The 19,655-nt window shown below is 34.2% G+C and overlaps 2 protein-coding genes and 1 long non-coding RNA gene across 4 annotated transcripts; 2 read left to right on the forward strand and 1 right to left on the reverse strand.

Moving 5' to 3' along the window:
- Nucleotides 1-1,105: 1,105 nt before the first annotated feature.
- On the forward strand, nucleotides 1,106-9,436 carry LOC122582571 (probable LRR receptor-like serine/threonine-protein kinase At1g67720). Its single transcript, XM_043754983.1, has 14 exons — nucleotides 1,106-1,342; nucleotides 3,153-4,190; nucleotides 4,277-4,409; nucleotides 4,677-4,748; nucleotides 4,845-4,913; nucleotides 4,998-5,069; nucleotides 5,674-5,742; nucleotides 5,926-6,080; nucleotides 6,283-6,506; nucleotides 7,371-7,497; nucleotides 7,590-7,658; nucleotides 7,817-8,003; nucleotides 8,344-8,473; nucleotides 8,855-9,436. The coding sequence occupies exons 1-14, from the start codon at nucleotides 1,255-1,257 to the stop codon at nucleotides 9,182-9,184; spliced, it is 2,763 nt and encodes a 920-aa protein (XP_043610918.1). The 5' UTR covers nucleotides 1,106-1,254; the 3' UTR covers nucleotides 9,185-9,436.
- A 1,671-nt stretch (nucleotides 9,437-11,107) lies between these two features.
- LOC122583022 lies at nucleotides 11,108-13,952 on the reverse strand. Of its 2 annotated transcripts, XR_006321300.1 has the most exons (6): nucleotides 13,545-13,952; nucleotides 13,359-13,439; nucleotides 12,741-12,851; nucleotides 12,319-12,459; nucleotides 12,176-12,230; nucleotides 11,110-11,304 (listed from the first exon to the last, which is right to left on the reverse strand). It is a non-coding gene; the product is annotated as an uncharacterized LOC122583022 (long non-coding RNA). The 2 variants fall into 2 exon arrangements; XR_006321299.1 differs by having other exon boundaries at nucleotides 11,108-11,304; nucleotides 12,319-12,851.
- Nucleotides 13,953-14,364: 412 nt separating this feature from the next.
- Nucleotides 14,365-15,772, forward strand: LOC122583626 (F-box/kelch-repeat protein At1g57790-like). The gene is given in 4 exon segments (XM_043756011.1): nucleotides 14,365-14,497; nucleotides 14,598-14,796; nucleotides 14,837-15,152; nucleotides 15,155-15,772. Coding segments are annotated over 4 exon segments (1,266 nt in total).
- Nucleotides 15,773-19,655: the final 3,883 nt, after the last annotated feature.

The following is a 19,655-nucleotide window of genomic DNA, read 5'->3' on the forward strand; positions in this document are numbered from 1 at the left end:
TAAAATATCACTATACTTAAAAAAGTATATAAACGTCTTTATATTATATTTAAGGAAAATTTGCATATATATCCTACTTTATGATTATTTGAAAACCAAAACTTTTGTAAAAACTGAAAAACTGAGCAAAACATACTGTGATTTGAACCTAACACAATGTTTTTTCTAAAAACAGATTGTGTTAAGTTTCAAAATCACAGTGTTTGACCAGTTTTCTGGTTTTCACGCGTTATTAAAAACACATTGTGTTAGGGTCAGATCACTTTGTGTTTTAGTTAGTTTTCTGTTTTAACGGAAATTTTAATTTTCAGATAACATTTCTCATGTATATATAACTAAAGTCCAATTTTATATCAAAGAAAGAAATAATATATATGCTTTTAGTAGCATAATGCCATATATAAACATATTTTTATAAAAATGTTTTAAAGCAAATTTACATTTTCAGTCCTCATAAGCTTTTTAGACATTCTTTAAAAGTATATTCTAAATTCATTATGTGGATTTTGGGATGAGTTTACTCAAGTTTTCAGATTCGAGCCTTGAAATTTTTATCTCAAAGGTAATTTCTATAAGGAGAAAGTTGGAGATCCAAAAATATCTTGTTAAAATTGCTTTCAACGATCAACATAACTCACTTTGTAAAATTTTTTTGCATATTGTTAATCCTTTTTAATATCTTGTTAAAATTGCTTTCAACATAACTCACTTTGTAAAAAAAATTTGCATATTGTTAATCCTTTTTAAAAAACTTTTATAGTAATTTTTCTCTTTCACGTATTGGCTAAGCTCTAAAGTGATGATAATAAAAATAAAAATGAATAAATAAACGCAAGTCTAAAGAACTAAGAAAAACATTGCATGGCAAAATATTCAATACCATAAGCTTGAGACTAGTAGTATGTTCCCACATGTTGGTAGGCCCCTTCTTCACTACTATACCTTTTTCCAGTGACTGACCACTAGTAACTGACCTGACCTTCCTTCCCTCTTTTTTCCATCTTCATCACCACCACACCTATACATACATATATACATTTTCTTTACATATATAACATTCATCCTTCCTTCTTATTCATACTATTTTACCACATTTTCTTTCTTTTATACAAAAAAGAAAAATCAAGATTTTTCTTTTTTTGTAACAAATACTTGGTTTTCATCAATAAAGCATTCACCTTTTTCATCTTTTTTGTATTCTTAGACTCATTATTAGTCCCTTTTTTGAAGGGCCAAAATTAGAGAAAAACCCAAATGAGGACTAATTGTTTCTTGTTACTATTACTATTTTTCTTTCTTTTTGTTCTTAGTTTCTTGGATATCACCACAGCCCAGATTCCAGGTTCATTTCTTTTATCACTTTTTATTACTATATGTGTATCTAATATCAATATGTATGTAATATGGCATGTGGGTTTTTGTTGGTTTTGTTGAAAATTTTAGCGCTTTTTTATATAAATTTGTGGCATAATTTGGGAATTTCTTGATTGGTTATATAAAGTTCTGATCTTTTGTAGTTATTTTTGTGTTTCCTTTTAGGGTTTGGTGAATTGAATGGTTTTTGAGTGATTTAGGTGTTAATCTTGAATGTGGATGTATAAATATAGTTGTTAAATTTGTGTGACATTTAATGAAAAGTATTAGCTGAAATAATGCATTTATGCCCTAATTGGAGTATATGTTATTATTATGTTTGGCTTAATTTGTGTAATTTTATTAAGATGATGCTTTCTTAAGTTAATGAAATTAAAAAGCAAAAGATTTTGTTGAAGTTGGTGGTTTTTTTTGGCTGCTAGTTGTCTAGTTTTACCGGGATCGTGTTTATAATATCAATTTTGCTAATAGAGTTCTGAACTTCTGATGGTGGTCTAAATTTTACAGTTTAGTTTTTTACAGTTAGCTTGATTAAATGATCAATAAGAGTGTTTCAATGTGATTTTGCAAGCGGATTACTGTAATATTAAGAATCATAATTAGATGATCAGCTAACAAGTCTCTTGAAGGAACTACTTGTATGCTTCTCCAAATATCTGTATTTTGACTCTATATAATTAGCAAATTAATGAGTAATGTGTGCTTAGTGGTTAGCACTCTGAGCTAATTATTGTGCAATTAGTTTAAATACACGAGAACACAACATAAGGCTTATATGGCACCTTTGCCAATTCTAGTTTTCAGTTGTCATTGACTGATCCAGAATTTTTGACTAAGGTATATACACTAACATAGCAAACCTTATTTTAAGCATTCACTTGAAGAATAGTTTGTGTTTTGTTTCTTTTAAACTTTATTCATTTTTAAGGGCCTTCTCTTTTATGCATCAATAAATAGCTTCAGTAAAACTGATACTAGTTTTGATTGGCCTGGCGCACACTTGCTCAAAGTTGTATTATTCTTTCATTAAAAGGTGAATAATCACACACTTGCGAATAGAACATAGAATAGATTGACTACTTACAGACTCCAATACAGATGTAATCTAGCTTATTTTGGAAAACTCTAAAGCAACTTCTTTGTTCCCGAACTTATGCACATCCTTGATCCTAAAGTTATGTGTACATTGGAAAGAGAATATTTAAGAAAAATACAACATTCTTTGACTTAGGCTGGCAATTTATATAGTTTGGTGGTTTCTTTAGCTCATGTCCAATTTGATTTCACTATGTATATATTTTCTCTGCGCGTATCCAATTTATATGGTGTGATAACTCGTATCAGTACTCCAATATTAACTCTAAAACTTACACTGGTGTAATGTAAAAGACGAATTCTAATATAATATGTTTACACTAGATGAAGGTATGATAATGGATCCCTACAGAGTGAACAAAACTAAAAAATAAAGGTATGGCTTCACTGAGGAAATGATGAACAATGAAGAGTCTTAGAAAATGATCTAAATGATGAAACCTCTGTTTTGGTCTAGAGGAATTAGGTTCCCTTTGTTGCCATTATCTGTTGTCTTCATTTTATGTCCCCTTTCACAAGAGATTTATGATTGTGGGTCGGATAAACAATAGACAAAACTTGTATTGCAGACACTAAATACCCATTATGGTAGTTGTGTTCTCTAAATGGTTTTATTTTCTTTCTTGCTTCATTTTTATCGGAGTTAATGTTTTTTTGTTGACAAATTTGTTCTTGTGAAACAGGTTTTATAAGTCTCGACTGTGGTGGTCAAAATAATTTCACAGACAAGATTGGCCTTGAGTGGACCCCCGATAATCAAATCATATATGGGATCGCAAGTAACATATCTGTCACAAATGAGACGAGACAACAGTATCAAACTGTCAGATATTTCCCAGCAGATAGCAGAAAATATTGTTACACACTTAACGTTAAAAGTAGGACCAGGTACCTTTTAAGAGCAACATTCTTATACGGTAATTTCGATAACAACAATGTTTACCCAAAATTTGACATCTCCATGGGAGCCACTCATTGGGCTACAATAGTCATTTCAGATGCTAATACTATTGAGTCTCAAGAGCTGATATTTTTGGCTTCTGGCTCTACTGTTAGCGTCTGTTTATCAAATGCTACAACTGGACAGCCATTCATCTCTACCCTTGAGCTCCGTCCATTCAATGGCTCAATATACCTTACACCTTTTGAAAACCAATTCTTTCTTAGTGTCTCTGCAAGAATTAACTTTGGGGCAGAAAATGAAGATTCGATTAGGTACCCAGATGATCCATTTGATAGAATATGGGAATCTGATTTGGTGAAAAAAGCAAATTATCTTGTTGATATTGCTCCCGGGACAGATAGGGTATCGACGAAGTTGCCTATCGATATTGGGAAAGACGAACAACCACCTCAGAAAGTTATGCAAACAGCTGTCGTGGGCCGTAATGGAAATTTGACTTATCGTATGAATTTGGATGGGTTTCCTGGATATGGTTGGGCTTATACTTACTTTGCGGAAATCGAAGACTTGGATCCCGACGAGACCAGAAAGTTCCGTCTAGTTCTTCCTGGAAACCCAGAGCTCAGTAAAGCGGTTGTTAACATTCAAGAAAACGCTCAGGGGACACACCGTTTGTATGAGCCGGGATTTGAGAACATATCACTTCCGTTCGTTTTGTCGTTCAAGTTTGGGAAAACGGCTGATTCTACTCAAGGACCTCTTGTTAATGCAATTGAGATTAACAAATATCTGAAAATAGGTGATGGCTCTTCTGATGGTAAGTAAACTAAAGCTTTTGTGCTAGATTATATTTTGAATAATTATGAAATCTGATATTCTTTTATGGATCACTTTGATTTAAAGGAGCCGTGGCTGCAAGTTTAGTATCGGGTTACATGTCATTAGATTGGGCACAAGAAGGCGGCGATCCATGTTTGCCGGTTGCATGGTCATGGTTGGAGTGTAATTCAGATCGTGAACCAAAGATTACCTCAGTGTATTTTCTGTTAATTTTATATATCCTTAATTTAAAATGCAAAATAGAGGCAACAGAAATGCACGTTTGGAAGCATCTCATTACAGAACCATCTTTAATTTGCAAAGAAATGAAAGTGTTGTTATATTCATGGACAAATGGAATATATGATATCCTTTTGTTTTATGATATATACTTGCAATCAAAATTTTCAAACGAGTGTTATGTTTGACTTTAATTTTTGGCAAAGAGATGTTAGCAACTGATGTTTTCTTCCATTTTATGCAGGAAATTGTCTGGCAAGAACTTGACTGGAAGCATTCCTTCTGATTTGACCAAGTTGACCGGCTTAGAACAATTGTAAGTTTTAGTCCTACACCCTTTTCTTAATGACAATCATTTGGTGTTAATGGATGTCGTGTTTGATCTTAAACTTTAACATGCTTTTAAATGTAGGTGGCTTGACGGGAATGCACTTACGGGTCCAATTCCTGATTTTACCGGATGCCCAAATCTAAAGATCATGTAACTTACATGTTCTATCTTCATCAATTAACAGATGATAACGTCATCTTTTTGGCAATCTAACTCACTAGTTCTTGCATGCAGACATCTCGAGAATAATCAGTTGACTGGTGACCTACCCTCCTCGTTAGCAGACCTACCTAATTTAAGTCAATTGTAAGTTAATCATAACTCCATCCAATCAGTACATAGTTTTCTATATTACACATATACACATACTTAGATCTAAATTAAGGATGTCAGGGTACTGTTTTATGAAAGAAAAAAAAAAAGGGGTGACCGGGGGGTGGGGGACCCTAGCCCCGGTACTACAATTGGATACCCATCGATTCACCCCATATGAGCATCATGATGCCGGTTCAATACCTCCATCCTAATCCCAGATCATCTGGGCACCCCAAGGATCAAATCCGCGTCTTTAGAACTTCACATGTCGGCCTAGGCTTCATTGGTAACGGGTATCTTAAAGAAATGGGTAAAGTGGGGGATCAAACTTGGGACCTTAGGGTCACACTAGGCCAACTCTTTGTTGGTAAGGGTACTGTTTTATGAGTACATGCATAAGCATACCAACTAAAATAGAACCTATACCCAGAAGGGATATTAGCTACATGTTAGTACTCATGATGTAGCTGTAAGGAGTGGTTCTTGGACATGCGTATAGAGAAAATTATTCACTATCATTGATATAAAATAAAAAGTCAGCATGTTTCTTTAGAATATATTATGTTGCGCTTTCCTGATAATCCAATGTCTGCAGGTATTTACAAAATAATCTGTTAACTGGAGATGTGCCATCCAGTCTTATAAACAAGAACTTGGTCTTGAAGTGAGTATTTATTCACCGAGCTATATTTTTTCAGAAAAAATGCAATTATCTTATGTTATCTTAAATTTTCGAACGGGTTATAAGCACATTTACTTGGTACTCGTGTTTATAGCTATAGTATGTACTTTAAAAGTTTGAGATTCACATACATGTTTATCAAGTGACTTGTTTATATCGTTTCAGCTGCACAGGAAACGTAAATCTTCGTAAAGGAGGTAGCGGCGGGGGACACAATAGAAATATAATTATTGGATTAGCAATCGGGGCTGCTGCCCTTTTCTTAGGATTCATAGCCTCTTGCGTACTCCTTCGCCAGCGAAAGAAATTTCCCAAAACTGGTAAGCTCGTGTAACATCTATTGAGTCTCTTTTCATGCACCACTATAAGGGAGTTTGGATGTGCGTTTTCAATTTGCTTGTGTTCCATGTGAATTTAAATCTCAGAATGCAAATGCAGAGACCCTCATTTATGTGTTTCAGGCATATATCTATTATCATTACATACTTGCATCAATATCTTTCTAAATGTTTTCTTCTGCAGATCCTAAACATGCCATGCCTATGACGAACAATGCATCGACAGAGGCTGCTCAATCCTTTTCATTATCTGAACTAAGAAATGCCACTGAGAATTTTGAGAAGAAAGTTGGCTCGGGAGGATTTGGCACTGTTTACTATGGGAAGTTAAACGATGGGAAGGAAATTGCTGTCAAGTTACTTGAAAATACCAATGTTTATCAAGGCAAGAAAGAGTTTGCTAATGAGGTAACTTTTGATCAATGGATTTTGTTAGAGTGGGTAAATGGGTAATGGTCATATAGGTAGTTTTGTACGTGCCACAACACACTTTTAGTACAAAGTTAAAGTGTTTTCTATATAATCCGTTTTTCTATGATCACACTCGAGAATGGAATGATTCTGTCGAATAGAGTGATTAGGAGGTTTCAAGCTTTAAAACATGAACTTTTGTGACTTTCAACTGTTGAGTCCTTTTAACTTATCTCCTTTTAAGCTATACGAGAGCAAGTACCCGCGTGTTGCGGCGGTGAGATGGTGGGGTGATACCTAGGTCATAGAGTATGATAGGTTATAGGAGTTGATATGTCATAGAGTATGATAGTCAAATGCCTTAGCCGTACGGGCTCCGCCCACGGATTAAAAATTTGTCGAAAGTATATCGAATGACATCTCTAATGAAAAAACATGAAATTTTAAGAACACCCATACAATTTATCGATGTACGGTTTTTGAGATAAAAGATTTTGAATAAATTGGAGGAATAAATGCTTTATGGAGGAGAGAGAAAAAAGATGATTGGTTGAGATTTGAGGAGAGAGAAAAGGTATTATAGTTATTTTAGATAAATATAGAATAGATAGGAGGGGCATTTTGGGGAAGTACTTAAAATCAATATTGAAAATTTCAAGTTCAATGTTGAAAATCTAGGGAAAATCTGCTTTATAATATAGTATAGATAAAGTTTTGCTTGTCCAAGCCGTAACATAGCCTGGATAGAACTATTCATAGGCAAATGGGTTGAAATTGCCACCTTAAAATCTTGTGGTGTTATGCTTACTACTACGAGCTGTCCTTGTTCATTCTAATCTTATACTTTTTATTCCAATTAAGGTGACTCTTCTTTCAAGAATCCATCATAGAAACTTGGTACAGTTTCTAGGGTTTTGCCAAGAAGAAGGGAAGGATATTCTTGTTTACGAGTTTATGCATAATGGAACACTCAAAGAACATCTTTATGGTTTGGTCTAATATCCACTGTCTATATTCCTGACTCGACACCATTATCTAGGTTTTTTTCATTGTGATAACGAATTGTTATGTTTAATTTAGGTCCTTTAGCTAGGGAGAGAGGGATCAAGTGGATCAAAAGACTCGAGATTGCTGAAGAAGCTGCCAAAGGTTTGCTTTACTGAAAATCAACATTTCATATAAAAGTTCATGACTGCTAGCCTACTGTGTTGTTTAAATAAGTTCAAATTACCAGACTCCAGGTGGAATGAAATCAAGATTTCTTTGTGATATATGTGCTAACTTGTTCTTTTTGAAAATTGGTTTAGGAATTGAGTACCTTCATACCGGTTGTGTCCCTTCCATCATCCATAGAGATTTGAAAACAAGCAACATTCTTCTTGATAAGAATATGAGAGCCAAAGTTTCAGATTTTGGCCTCTCAAAGCTAGCAGTTGATGGGACATCACACGTATCAAGCATCGTTCGTGGTACACTTGGCTATCTTGATCCTGAGTAAGTTCCCTTTGAAGCATCCTGATACTCCTTTCGTAATAAATTCTTCAACACTTCCATTTTTTTTATGGAAAATTTTCTTGTTAAATGTACTTATGCTGCATGATATGATATGGTGTGGATCTGCAATGTGATTTTTGTTTTGTCTATATTAAAAAGGTATGTCTGATATTTGATAGCTGATCAAACAATATCCTAAAACTTTGTACAAAGTAAGATCTTACAACCTTTATTGGACAGAAACTCTTTAGGGGATGGAAGGATGAACACAAAACACTTGTGCTATTAACTTATTAAGCTTATGAAATCCTTTATACTTTATGTTACTTGTGTATTGTAGGTACTACATATCAAACCGTTTAACAAACAAAAGCGATATCTATGGTTTTGGAGTCATTCTTCTTGAGCTAATCTCCGGCCAAGAAGCAATTTCAAATTTTGGCATCAATTGCCGAAATATTGTTCAATGGGTAAGTCCATTTAGCATCCCCATATACTAAGATTCGAACAGAATTCGACTCTGGCAATTTTGAGCCAATTACCTACAAATTGGCTGATCTGGGTTATAATTTATCTATAACTTAAAGAGAATCACTAAATAGTGAACGGGTAAAATTGATTAAGGTAATCAAAAATGTATTCAAACAACAAAACCTCATAAAAAGGTTTTATAGTTATATAGGTTGGATTATTATTTTGTAATAATATTTGGCACATTATATTTATAATATGAACCGACCCATTTTTACCCAAAATTCGAAGTACCTGTTTTCATCAGACATGTTTTAAACCATTACCCAAGCCGGCCATTTTGCAACCTCTATTATTAATGACTAATGATCTGATGCCAGGCAAAGATGCATATAGAGAACGGGGATATTCAAGGAATCATTGATCCAGCTCTTGGTAACGAATACGACATCCAATCAATGTGGAAAATAGCCGAGAAAGCCCTGATGTGCGTGCAACCACACGCGAACATGAGACCTTCAATGTCTGAAGTGATTAAGGAAATACAAGATGCAATCTTGATAGAGAGGGGAGGGGATGCAGCTGCACGAGAGCGTAGCTCTGATGAAATGTCAAGACAAACGGTTTTGAACATGGGATCCCTTGATTTATGTGCCAATGACCAAGATTTATCGATTGATGAGTCCTTTTCTCGACCTGGTCCACGATAGATTTCGTACATTTTTTTTATGTGTTTTTTTTATTATTTGATGTCTGAATCTTGGAATGGAAGATGGTGGTGTTTTAGGAAGTTGGGTTTGGAGTAGTTAGAATGGTAGTGTGTTGCTGGAGATGTGAGCTTTTGGTCATTTTCGTAAGTTTTTGTAGTTGTAGGGGGGTGGGTGTAAATTTGGGGTGGTTTACCAATTTCTATCTTGACTCTTGAGGGTTGAGGATACATAATAGTAAATTTAATTTCTTTATTTTTTATTTTCTATAAATGAACAGTTTGTTACCTTGATTAAAGAGAATATCAATATCAAATGATATTAAGTTATTACTCGTTTTCTTCGTCCTTTTCAACGGAGCCGTCTCGGGCTAGCCTTTGTGGCTCTTGGTCTTGGCAAGGAGCACATCCCGAACCCTTAAACGACACCACTCAAATTCGATTCTCATGGCCCTTCTATCTCGTTGCTTGTCTTTCTCTAGTAAAAAAAAATAGAGTAATGTGGTTTTAATGAGGTGAAAAGATGAGAAGTGGTGGTGGTAATTTATAAGCTTTAGTATAGCTCATAATAACCTAAAACATTTACTAAAATGTATACTTAAACTAATTTATGATAAACTACTTGGAATCAACAAATATAATGTCATTTTTTTATACCAAAAACAGAAGTATACCTCTAAACACTCACCATATTATTTGGTGGTGGTTATATATGAACGATCTATTTACTATTGGGTTAATAATTCAATGGTAAAATTTTTTTTCTATCAAGGGTTTGAATTTGAAGGACCCAAGTTCAAGGCTTAGAATGTAAGGTTTTCTCTTAATAACTATAAGGGTTTTTCTTCTACTAGATATTGGATGAAGGAGTTCTCTATCGTGGACTTGAATAAGACAACATATAGCCTAAACTCTTTGTGGTGATATTTTGAACCTGTATCGAACTATTTGCAATTAATATAACATAAAATAAAAAAACAAAATTTTTTTTTTTCAATAAAAATAAATTATTACATTAATTACAATTAATATTATTCTAGCTAATAAAAAACGCATTATTACGGAGTACTATAAAAATTAACTCATTACGTACATCAATTAAACCATTAGATCTTATCGGATCCAAAAGACAATCCAAACCCAACCCATATGTGTATGTGTATATATAAAATTTAATCGATAGTACGTTCCTGGAGTTTACAAGCAGCCGCTCTATATTAATTACGTATCACATACAGGCTAGGTAATCTTCTTCTACATCTATCAATGATTTTTATTTGGATTTATTATATCTTGCCACACTTTGGCTACCATACAATTTTCTTTTAATTTGGATTTCTTCTTTTGCAGAGACGCATAATTAAAAGTAACTAGATCAATACCCGGTCGTTGACCGGGTTAAAAACAATAAGTATATATACTTAAAAGTGCATGAAACATGTTTCTTAATATATAAAGATACAATAAAATAACAAAAGTGCAATATCTAACTTCTATTTATAAGGCATAACACATAATATTGCAAACCTAAACATATGATAGCTTAGGATGCAATAAAAAGGTAAACTAACCACCATGCTTCAAATTAGCAGAACATATCACATAACATTATATTTCTTATCGAAATCAAAATGTCAAAAAGAAGTAGACTAATCTTTATGCTATATAATACATTTGTTAAAAACTCTTTCTAAACTATATACGGTATATCAAAATAAGTTCGCAGTCTACGCAAACGAACATTAGGCTATGAAGTCAAGTCAAAACTATAATAACTTCTCAAATTCATCTTACACTTACGGTAAGGGAAAACGAACTTAGACAAGTGTGAAAGTCAAATTTGAACCACAGCTACTATACAGCTACTTGCATATTTAAATTTAACATATGCTATAAGAACATGGATAAATCATTCCTAAAACAAATGAAAAACATATAGAACGTAGAAATAGCATACTTCTTGGCAACTTTGGCAGCAAGCTCTTGACAACTCGTACCCGCAACGGCGCAACTTCCCATTTCCACCTTGATCAAGCATACCATATCAGATTTGGAATCTCTGTAAGGTATGTGCCTCTGTTTGCTTGTTTGAGAGACTTCAACTAAAATATTAATCGGGATTCTCTGTAAGTTTTAAATAGAGCATGCACTCAAATTGAAAATCGAAGTCATAAGAGTTGACCATATAAGATTAGAAACATAACATAAAACATGCCAACTTAATGCACATTAATGCGTAGTGATTGTATACATTAAACACCAAAACTGCAGCAGTTTATGTGAAAGAAATGATAACTAAATCTAACTGCATAAAAGACAATAAAATATGACCACTCTGAAAAATAAAATACTAAAGTTGGAGTCAATCACAGCTTTAAAAATAACAACTTATCAAAATTCTTTAGTAATCCATCACATGCATTTCATATATTCCATCTTCACTTTCATAGATCCTAGACCATTAGTATAGCTAAAAATATAAACAATTTTAATGCGAAAAATTGAAATTGTTAACAGCAAAAAATATATAAGTTGTTGCAATAATTATTGGGAGAAATAAATCAGTATTTGAAACTACCTACCAAATTTCTCGACAATAGTAGGTAACTGCTTGATTTTTAGCTAGGCTATTTCGCGATTTATCCCGCTATGTAGAGCCTGCAACACCTGACCCAAAGTACTACAATCTACTAAATTATCCTGGTGAAAACTATATTTGACTGTAATGATACTATTTTTATGATCATATTCAACATTGTTCATTTAAAACTCAACATTCTAAATAGCTTTGTTCAATTAAAACTCGGCCTTCTAAATACCATTGTTCAACTAAAACTCCATGTGGTTAAATAATATACATATGAATAGTGTAACAGTCCAACATGAACCGAAATAGCAGTATTTAACTACTTCTTAATCACCATTAAAGCCCCGATTGTTTCGGATTCGTTTAGCTCATTTTTTGAAATGGCAATATAAGTTTTTACAATTGTACCTCATATAAGAGCATATCTTCAACCTGTGTCCATCCTCCTTTTTTACGTGCTTACCTGCACATAATATGCATTTGATTTACTTCGATAGACACATCAAACAACACCAAAATGGACATCAGTAAACTGCAAGGAAAAAAAATACATAAATATTTCTTTAATGCATTCAAGGACCCATAGGCTCATGATAACAACCATAGACTCATAGACATTTTTGGTGCTCCCGGCACAACCAGCTCCATGACTTGCCCACCTGTGAGCGAGCTTTAAAGCTATCAGCGCCATCCTGTAAAAGAGCTTGACAATAATCAGCATAGCAAACTTGATCCAGTTAAACTGTAAAAGATTACTTATACAATTAAACTATACAATTACATGGCAAACCTATCCATCCGAAGATTACTTATCTATACTCCTTTATAATAAGTATCAACCTCCTATTTTTGGAAAGTGTTAAAAAATGGTTAGATGCAAAAGTACTAAATACCCTTAATAAACACCCTCTAATTTATACTCTAAGTCCTTATCTTTTAAAATATTTCCACTATCATCATTAAATCAACTTACATGGTTACACTACTTAACACCAATTGTCGATGCCATCACCACTCGTCACCGACACCACTAAACCACTGTCGCCGCCACCGCATTGCGCGGGTACATGCTAGTACAGTTAAACTGTAAAAGATCTCGACAATAATCAGCATAACAAACTTGATCCAAATACTAAAGACAAAATGTTTTTGCAAAACATGATCTAAATTTCAAAACTCTATATAAAATTGACATCTTTGGAAATAGAACTCTTAGACTTGCAATATATATATCTTCCATTTTACAATATATCTTCCATCTTTGGAAATAGAACTCTATATAAAAGGACCATTTTATAATATATCTTCCAAATCCCTAAATTACAAAACTCATATGCATAAAAGTTCCACATAAAAAATAAAAACTTGCAACAATAATCTCAGTATACTACGCAACAACACCCAATTTTGCAAAAGTATGTTATTTCTTCTGAAAAGGCCTGCGAAGATGCGGCTTACAATAATCGATAGAGATACTAATGACATTATCCATTATCCGATTTTTATAAGACGATTGACATAAGTCCAACTAACCAAAGTATCTTAAAATTAACAACAAAACATACCATTCAAAATTATAAACAAATTCTACCTATTCCAAAGAACTGTAATTTTCGGCATTCCTCGAATCCCTCCTAACAAGCTTTAAAATTGTTTACAACCTGCATGCATTCTACTTATCAACATAAAGAAGATGGTTAATTTACTATAAGATAATGTACATGCTTGTGGAAATGGATTTAATATGACAGAAAACTACATAGAAAAAAAAGAAAACCTTTAAAAGGATTTGTATTTAAGAGTCATAGGTCACATCTCCCTTTGGCATCTTCATTCACCACAGCCTTTGTAATGACAAACATTGCATCTTCATCTCCCATGAGCAAAATATTGGAACAAAATATCAAGAATTTACAATTTTACAAACCTCGAAAAGCCAATGATTTATTTATGTATTACTAATTTAGCAATAAGTTAACAAACATAATGCATCTATGCCACAAAAATTAAACACATATACAATCAAAATTTTTAATCGATAAACAATAAAAAAAAAAAAATTAAACACAATGCATTTATAACCAGACCTTGAAAGAGATATCGGATTTAATGGCGGCTCGAGGATGAGATCGAGAGGGGGATGGCTATTGGAGAGGGTGGAGTGTAGGGAGAAGAGAAGGAATGTTTGGTGGTGCGTGTGTTTTTTTTTCCTGTGTTGTAGAGCCGTAGAATATATTTCAGAGGTAGGAGTTAGTTTTAACGGCTGAGATCATTTGTTATATTGAATTTAAATGGTTGAGATGAGATGATATTTCTATTTTTTTCTCTCAGCTTTGGGAGCCATAGATATATACAGTAGTACAAATTTTTTAACATTAACTTATTATCTTTGCAAAGTATATAAAACGAATAGATTGTATGGTTTCTATTAGTTTTTAAGAATTTTTTAACATTAACTTGTTAGTTTTTAAGAGTCTTTAATTTGAAGTTTGAACTTTTGATAGCTTTCGTTTACCATTGTTTGTTATCAGGTACACCCGAAAAGAAAGAGGTCAAAATGGATGGAAATGTCATACACTAAACAGTTGGGGAGCATAATGGGAGATAATAATAATGGTTACGTATACAGTCTAAGTTGCTGTAATAATGGTAAAGTTTATGCCTTGCACACCCACCATAATAATTACATAAACATTGACATTGTGGTTAAGGATTCAGATGTTGTGATAAGTTTATTTCCATGTGGGGAACTCCCTTTTCCTTACATCAGTGGTTATTCCCAGAAAGTTTATTTGCGTTCTTAATGAGATATCATTGATTGGTTTTGTAGGTTACAAGGTCATGATTACGTTGGTTAGGGATGATTACGAGGAGGTTGATGATAACAGCACGATGAGGAATGAAGAAACTATGGAATCACACCTTCTCAATCTTCCGTTTGATGTTTTGAAGATGATTATGGAGAGATGTGGTGGTCTCGAATACCTCAATTTCCGTGCTACATGCAGGCATTGCCTATTAGCGGCACCTATATATGATTCGATGGAGTAATGGAATAGGGCTAAGCAGAATGCAGACATATTCATTAGGTTCACCATGGCTGATGTTATTCGACAAACATAGAGGCATAATCTCTTTTACTGACCCGATGTCCGGTGACAAGTACTTTGTAGAAACTCCTGAAGAATTGATTGGTGATTTCCAAATTCACTCTTCAAAGTATGGTTGGTTGCTGATGCGTAAATATAAGGGAGACATGATGTTCTTTAACCCCTTCACAAATGATATCCGCAAGCTTCCACGAGTTGTTTATTTTACAAGCTGTTGTTTCTCGGCGCCACCAACTTCCCCCGATTGTATGGTTGTTGGATTTACAACGTAACGTTATTGGAATGGCATGTTTATATACACATTGTAGCTCGGGGTGCATATTGGCGTAGATATCGTCTAGATTTTAACGCTGATGATTCACATTCCTTCCACTTTCCAACGTTTTATGACCATAAACTTTATGCCTTGTGTAATGATGGAGGACTTGATCAATTCACTGATATAGACAATAATGTTCTTACGTGGGGAAAAGTTTTAGCTAAATGCCCAAGAAATGGTAGTTGCGAATCTTCTTCTTCGACACACGAGAAATGTGATCAACATCTTTTAAAAGTAATCGTCGGCGAGTTTGGAGAATCCGTTGAGGTAGTTAAGCTGATCAATAATAATTTTAGATATAATTGGGAGAAAGTAGAGAGTTTAGGAAGGCACATGATTTATATTTGTGGTACAACGTGTCTTTGCGTCGAAGCCAAAACACCAGAAATGGAGAACAAGATATACTTTCCACGGTTACATAACAAGAACGGGAAGATAGTGTTTTATTCTCTTGAAACCAGAAGGTATCACACATTTAACTACTGCAGAAATGTCGAAGAAAACTTTGAGGGATTCTTGGGAACTAAACATCATCTTAACCTTCATGCGTGGATTGAGCCAAGTTGGTCGACTTAGGTTACGTACTATATTAGTATTAAGTTATGATTGTTCGGGTTAACTACATACACCAGCAGGCATATTTTAGCTTGTCGCATTTACTTGATGCATTCTTTCTGGAAATATTTAGCTATTTCACAAGTCATGAAACTGGACAACTTTATCTATTGATGGTGTCAATTTTAATGCTGTAATATGCAACTTTAGATCGATCGGGAGTAACTAGGCCGGAGAGGTTCTCAGCAAGTCATGAGGTGCATCTAAAGATTCACAAATACGAAAGAAAACTACTGGTCACTAGCTTGGTGCAGTGGGTGCATATTCATATCAAAAGCTTGACCAAATATAAAACAAAATGGTTATTTGAACAGATGTCGACCTATTTCTGCTCATTGAATGATGCAACATCAACAGCATGTTAGGGTGCTTATTATTTAAAACAGACTAAGCTTGCTGATTGAAACAACTTAAAATAAGCTAATTCGACTTAGAAAACTCATCTATGAAAACCAAGTATGAAAAGTTTTTCAGTATGGACTTAATAACATTAATAAGCTTTGTACAAAAAAGCACAAGTACAGAAAACTCATCTATGAAAACCAGTTGTGATAAGTTTATTTCCATGTGGGGAACTCCCTAGCTTTTCCTTACATCAGTGGTTATTCCCAGATAGTTTGTTTTCTGAAAGGTTATATCGGAGAACTACTGTTCTACATTATATATAGTAGCTAGGTTATGATGGCATAGCATATAACGGAATTGGTGCTGTGCATCTATTTAAACTGGACATGATGACTATATATGTCATGGGAAGATCTGAAAGATGCTACATTTTTCCTAGATATGGCTCATGATTACTCGGTATCTTATATCCCTGTAATTGACTCAGAATTAGCAGGTGGTTATGTACAGATTCTTGGCAAAACTGGCAAAGTAATACGCTCTTACGACGTCAAAAATATTAGAACCTTATCCTTACTTCCTATTCCTTCTCCGGTGCTGCCAACAAGCCATGTGGGAATGCAGGTATATTGTTGGTTGGTTAGCATGCATTAGCTAGAAAACTTAATTAACAGATTTAATTTGCGTTCTTAATGAGATATCATTGATTGGTTTTGTAGGTTACAAGGTCATCATGGCGAGATTAAGTCTAGAGCTCCTTACCAAGAAGACAAGGGCACGGAAAATCATGAGATCACGTTGGTTAGGGATGATTACGAGGAGGTTGATGATAACAGCACGATGAGGAATGAAGAAACTATGGAATCACACCTTCTCAATCTTCCGTTTGATGTTTTGAAGATGATTATGGAGAGATGTGGTGGTCTCGAATACCTCAATTTCCGTGCTATATGCAGGCATTGCCTATTAGCGGCACCTATGATTCGATGGAGTAATGGAATAGGGCTAAGCAGAATTTGTTGTTATGCCTTTTGGTCTTACAAATGCTCCCACAGCTTTTATGGACCTTATGAATCGTGTTTGTCGTCCTATGTTGGACAGATTCGTGATTGTTTTCATAGATGATATTCTAATTTACTCAAAGAGTCAAGTTGAACACGAACATCATTTGCGTGAAGTCTTGGAAACTCTCAGAAAAGAAAAATTGTACGCAAAATTTTCTAAATGTGAGTTTTGGCTAAGAGAAGTGCAATTTCTTGGTCATGTTGTAAGTAGTGAAGGCATTAAAGTTGATCCTGAAAAGATAGCGGCAGTTATGAAATGGGATCGTCCGAAAAATCCCACAAAGATTCGCAGTTTTCTTGGGCTAGCTGGTTATTATCGCCGATTCATTTTAGACTTTTCAAGAATTGCTTCTCCTTTGACAAAGCTGACTCGAAAGAATGAAAAATTTGAGTGGGGTAACGAACAAGAATCAGCTTTTAATACACTCAAGCAGAAGTTAAGTAAGGCACCTGTTCTAGTTCTTCCAGAAGGAGTTGATGATATGTCTGTATATTGTGACGCTTCTTCTAATGGTCTTGGTTGTGTTCTCATGCAACGTGTGAAAGTCATTGCTTATGCATCGAGACAGTTGAAGGAACACGAGAAAGGATATCCAAACTCATGACCTTGAGTTGGCAGCGGTTGTCTTTGCCTTAAAAATATGGCGTCATTATCTTTACGGTGTTAAATGTACTATTTATACCGATCATAGAAGTCTCAAGTATTTCTTTGATCAACGAGATTTAAATAACCGTCAGAGAAGATGGTTAGATCTTCTAAAAGATTATGACTATGAAATTCTCTATCATCCTGGCAAAGCAAACGTTGTAGCAGATGCTCTTAGTCGGAAAAGTCGTCATGGTAGTATTCAAGTTGCGTCCCTACGAATGATTATTACTAACGAATTTTTCGATCAAATTAGAGAAGCCCAAGAGAAAGCTTTACAAAATGATGAGAGAAAAGAACGAATCAAAGGTCAAGTTAAGAATTTCTCTAAAGACTCAAGAGGGCTTATTACTCGTTATAACAGAATTTGGATTCCATTCTCAAGTGACATTAAACAAACGTTATTCAAGGAAGCACACAAGTCCAAATATTCCATTCATCTGGGTGCAACGAAGATGTATTATGATCTCAAGAAGGATTACTGGTGGCCTGGAATGAAGAGAGATATTGTTAAATACGTTCAAAAGTGTTTAACATGTTTGCAGGTTAAGGCAGAGCATCAGAAACCATATGGGAGTTTACAGCCTTTGGAAATTCCCAAGTGGAAATGGGAACATCTCACTATGGATTTTATTACAAAGCTGCCAAAGACACCTCGTAATCACTATGACACCATCTGGGTGATTGTAGATCGTCTTACAAAAAGTGCTTTGTTCCTTCCAATTCGAGAATCTTTTTCTTCAGAAGTGTTAGCTGATCTTGTCCCTAAACTTGTCATTTTTTGCGGTTTTAGTCCCTCACGTGTTTTGCACGTGTCCGATTTAACGGCTGAAACTTAACGACGCTTGGCGAGGGACGATGATTGAAAAAATCTGCCAACTTTAAGGTCAAAATTGTAATTTTTTCACTTAAGAGACTAAAAGTGAAAAACGTGTCAACTTTAGGGACGAAAAGTATAATTTACTCTATTTTTTTAAAGGGTAAACGAGCTACCCACATCATATTACATAGACGAGTAAGGCCCTTTTTTAAAAAAAATATTTTTTTTAACGATAAAAGTGGAAGTATTATAATTTATAGAGTTTTGTTAATTACAGCCCTAAAGGTTGTCAGTATTAATTAATTTGATGCAATAAAATTTGTACTTTGTTTTGTGAAAATTGAGGGAGACAGTTATTCATATATATAAAATATTACTTTTTATGAATGTAATAAGCTGTTAATGACAACTGGTTGTCATTATCATTTTTCTAAAGTAGCAAAGAATTAGACAAAAGATACTCACGTAACATGGAAACAAATCCTTAATAGCAGTAAAAAAAATGGATCAACTCTCTTCAAAGGTCATTGCAACCATACATCATGAATCAAATCACTTCAAAGGTCAATTCGGAATCTATAAATACATCATAGATCAAATCTCTTCAAAGGTCATTGGAACCATAGGAAAAATGCATTATTTATCGCTTTGTAAGGCTTTAAATAGCAATAAAAAAATGACATTGAACATTTTTCTCGAGTTCTAAAATAATGAAAGGTGTGTCATGAATGTGAAAGGCATAAATCGGACCTACCCAAAGCATTAATAGAGTAAGTTGTTCATAACTCTCAAAGATATCGTTTAAGCCACAATTAAATTTCGTGTTGAAAATTACATCTGAGGCATTTATTTTATGTACATCATATCTAAACTTTTTGCAAATTCTAAAATAAAACTAGCATGATGCCCGCGTAAATGCGGCGGCGGTGGCGGCATAGAACAGTGATGACCGGTGAAATCGACGACTGA

The sequence above is a fragment of the Erigeron canadensis genome, chromosome 9 (assembly GCF_010389155.1).
Source record: "Erigeron canadensis isolate Cc75 chromosome 9, C_canadensis_v1, whole genome shotgun sequence".
Lineage (NCBI taxonomy): Eukaryota > Viridiplantae > Streptophyta > Magnoliopsida > Asterales > Asteraceae > Erigeron > Erigeron canadensis.

Coding starts and splice junctions, on each gene's coding strand:
- LOC122582571 (XM_043754983.1), top strand. CDS start 1,255: ATGAGGACTAATTGTTTCTTGTTACTATTACTATTTTTCTTTCTTTTT. Junction 6,081..6,282: donor AAAGAAATTTCCCAAAACTG/GTAAGCTCGTGT, acceptor TTTCTTCTGCAG/ATCCTAAACATGCCATGCCT. Junction 7,498..7,589: donor ACTCAAAGAACATCTTTATG/GTTTGGTCTAAT, acceptor TGTTTAATTTAG/GTCCTTTAGCTAGGGAGAGA.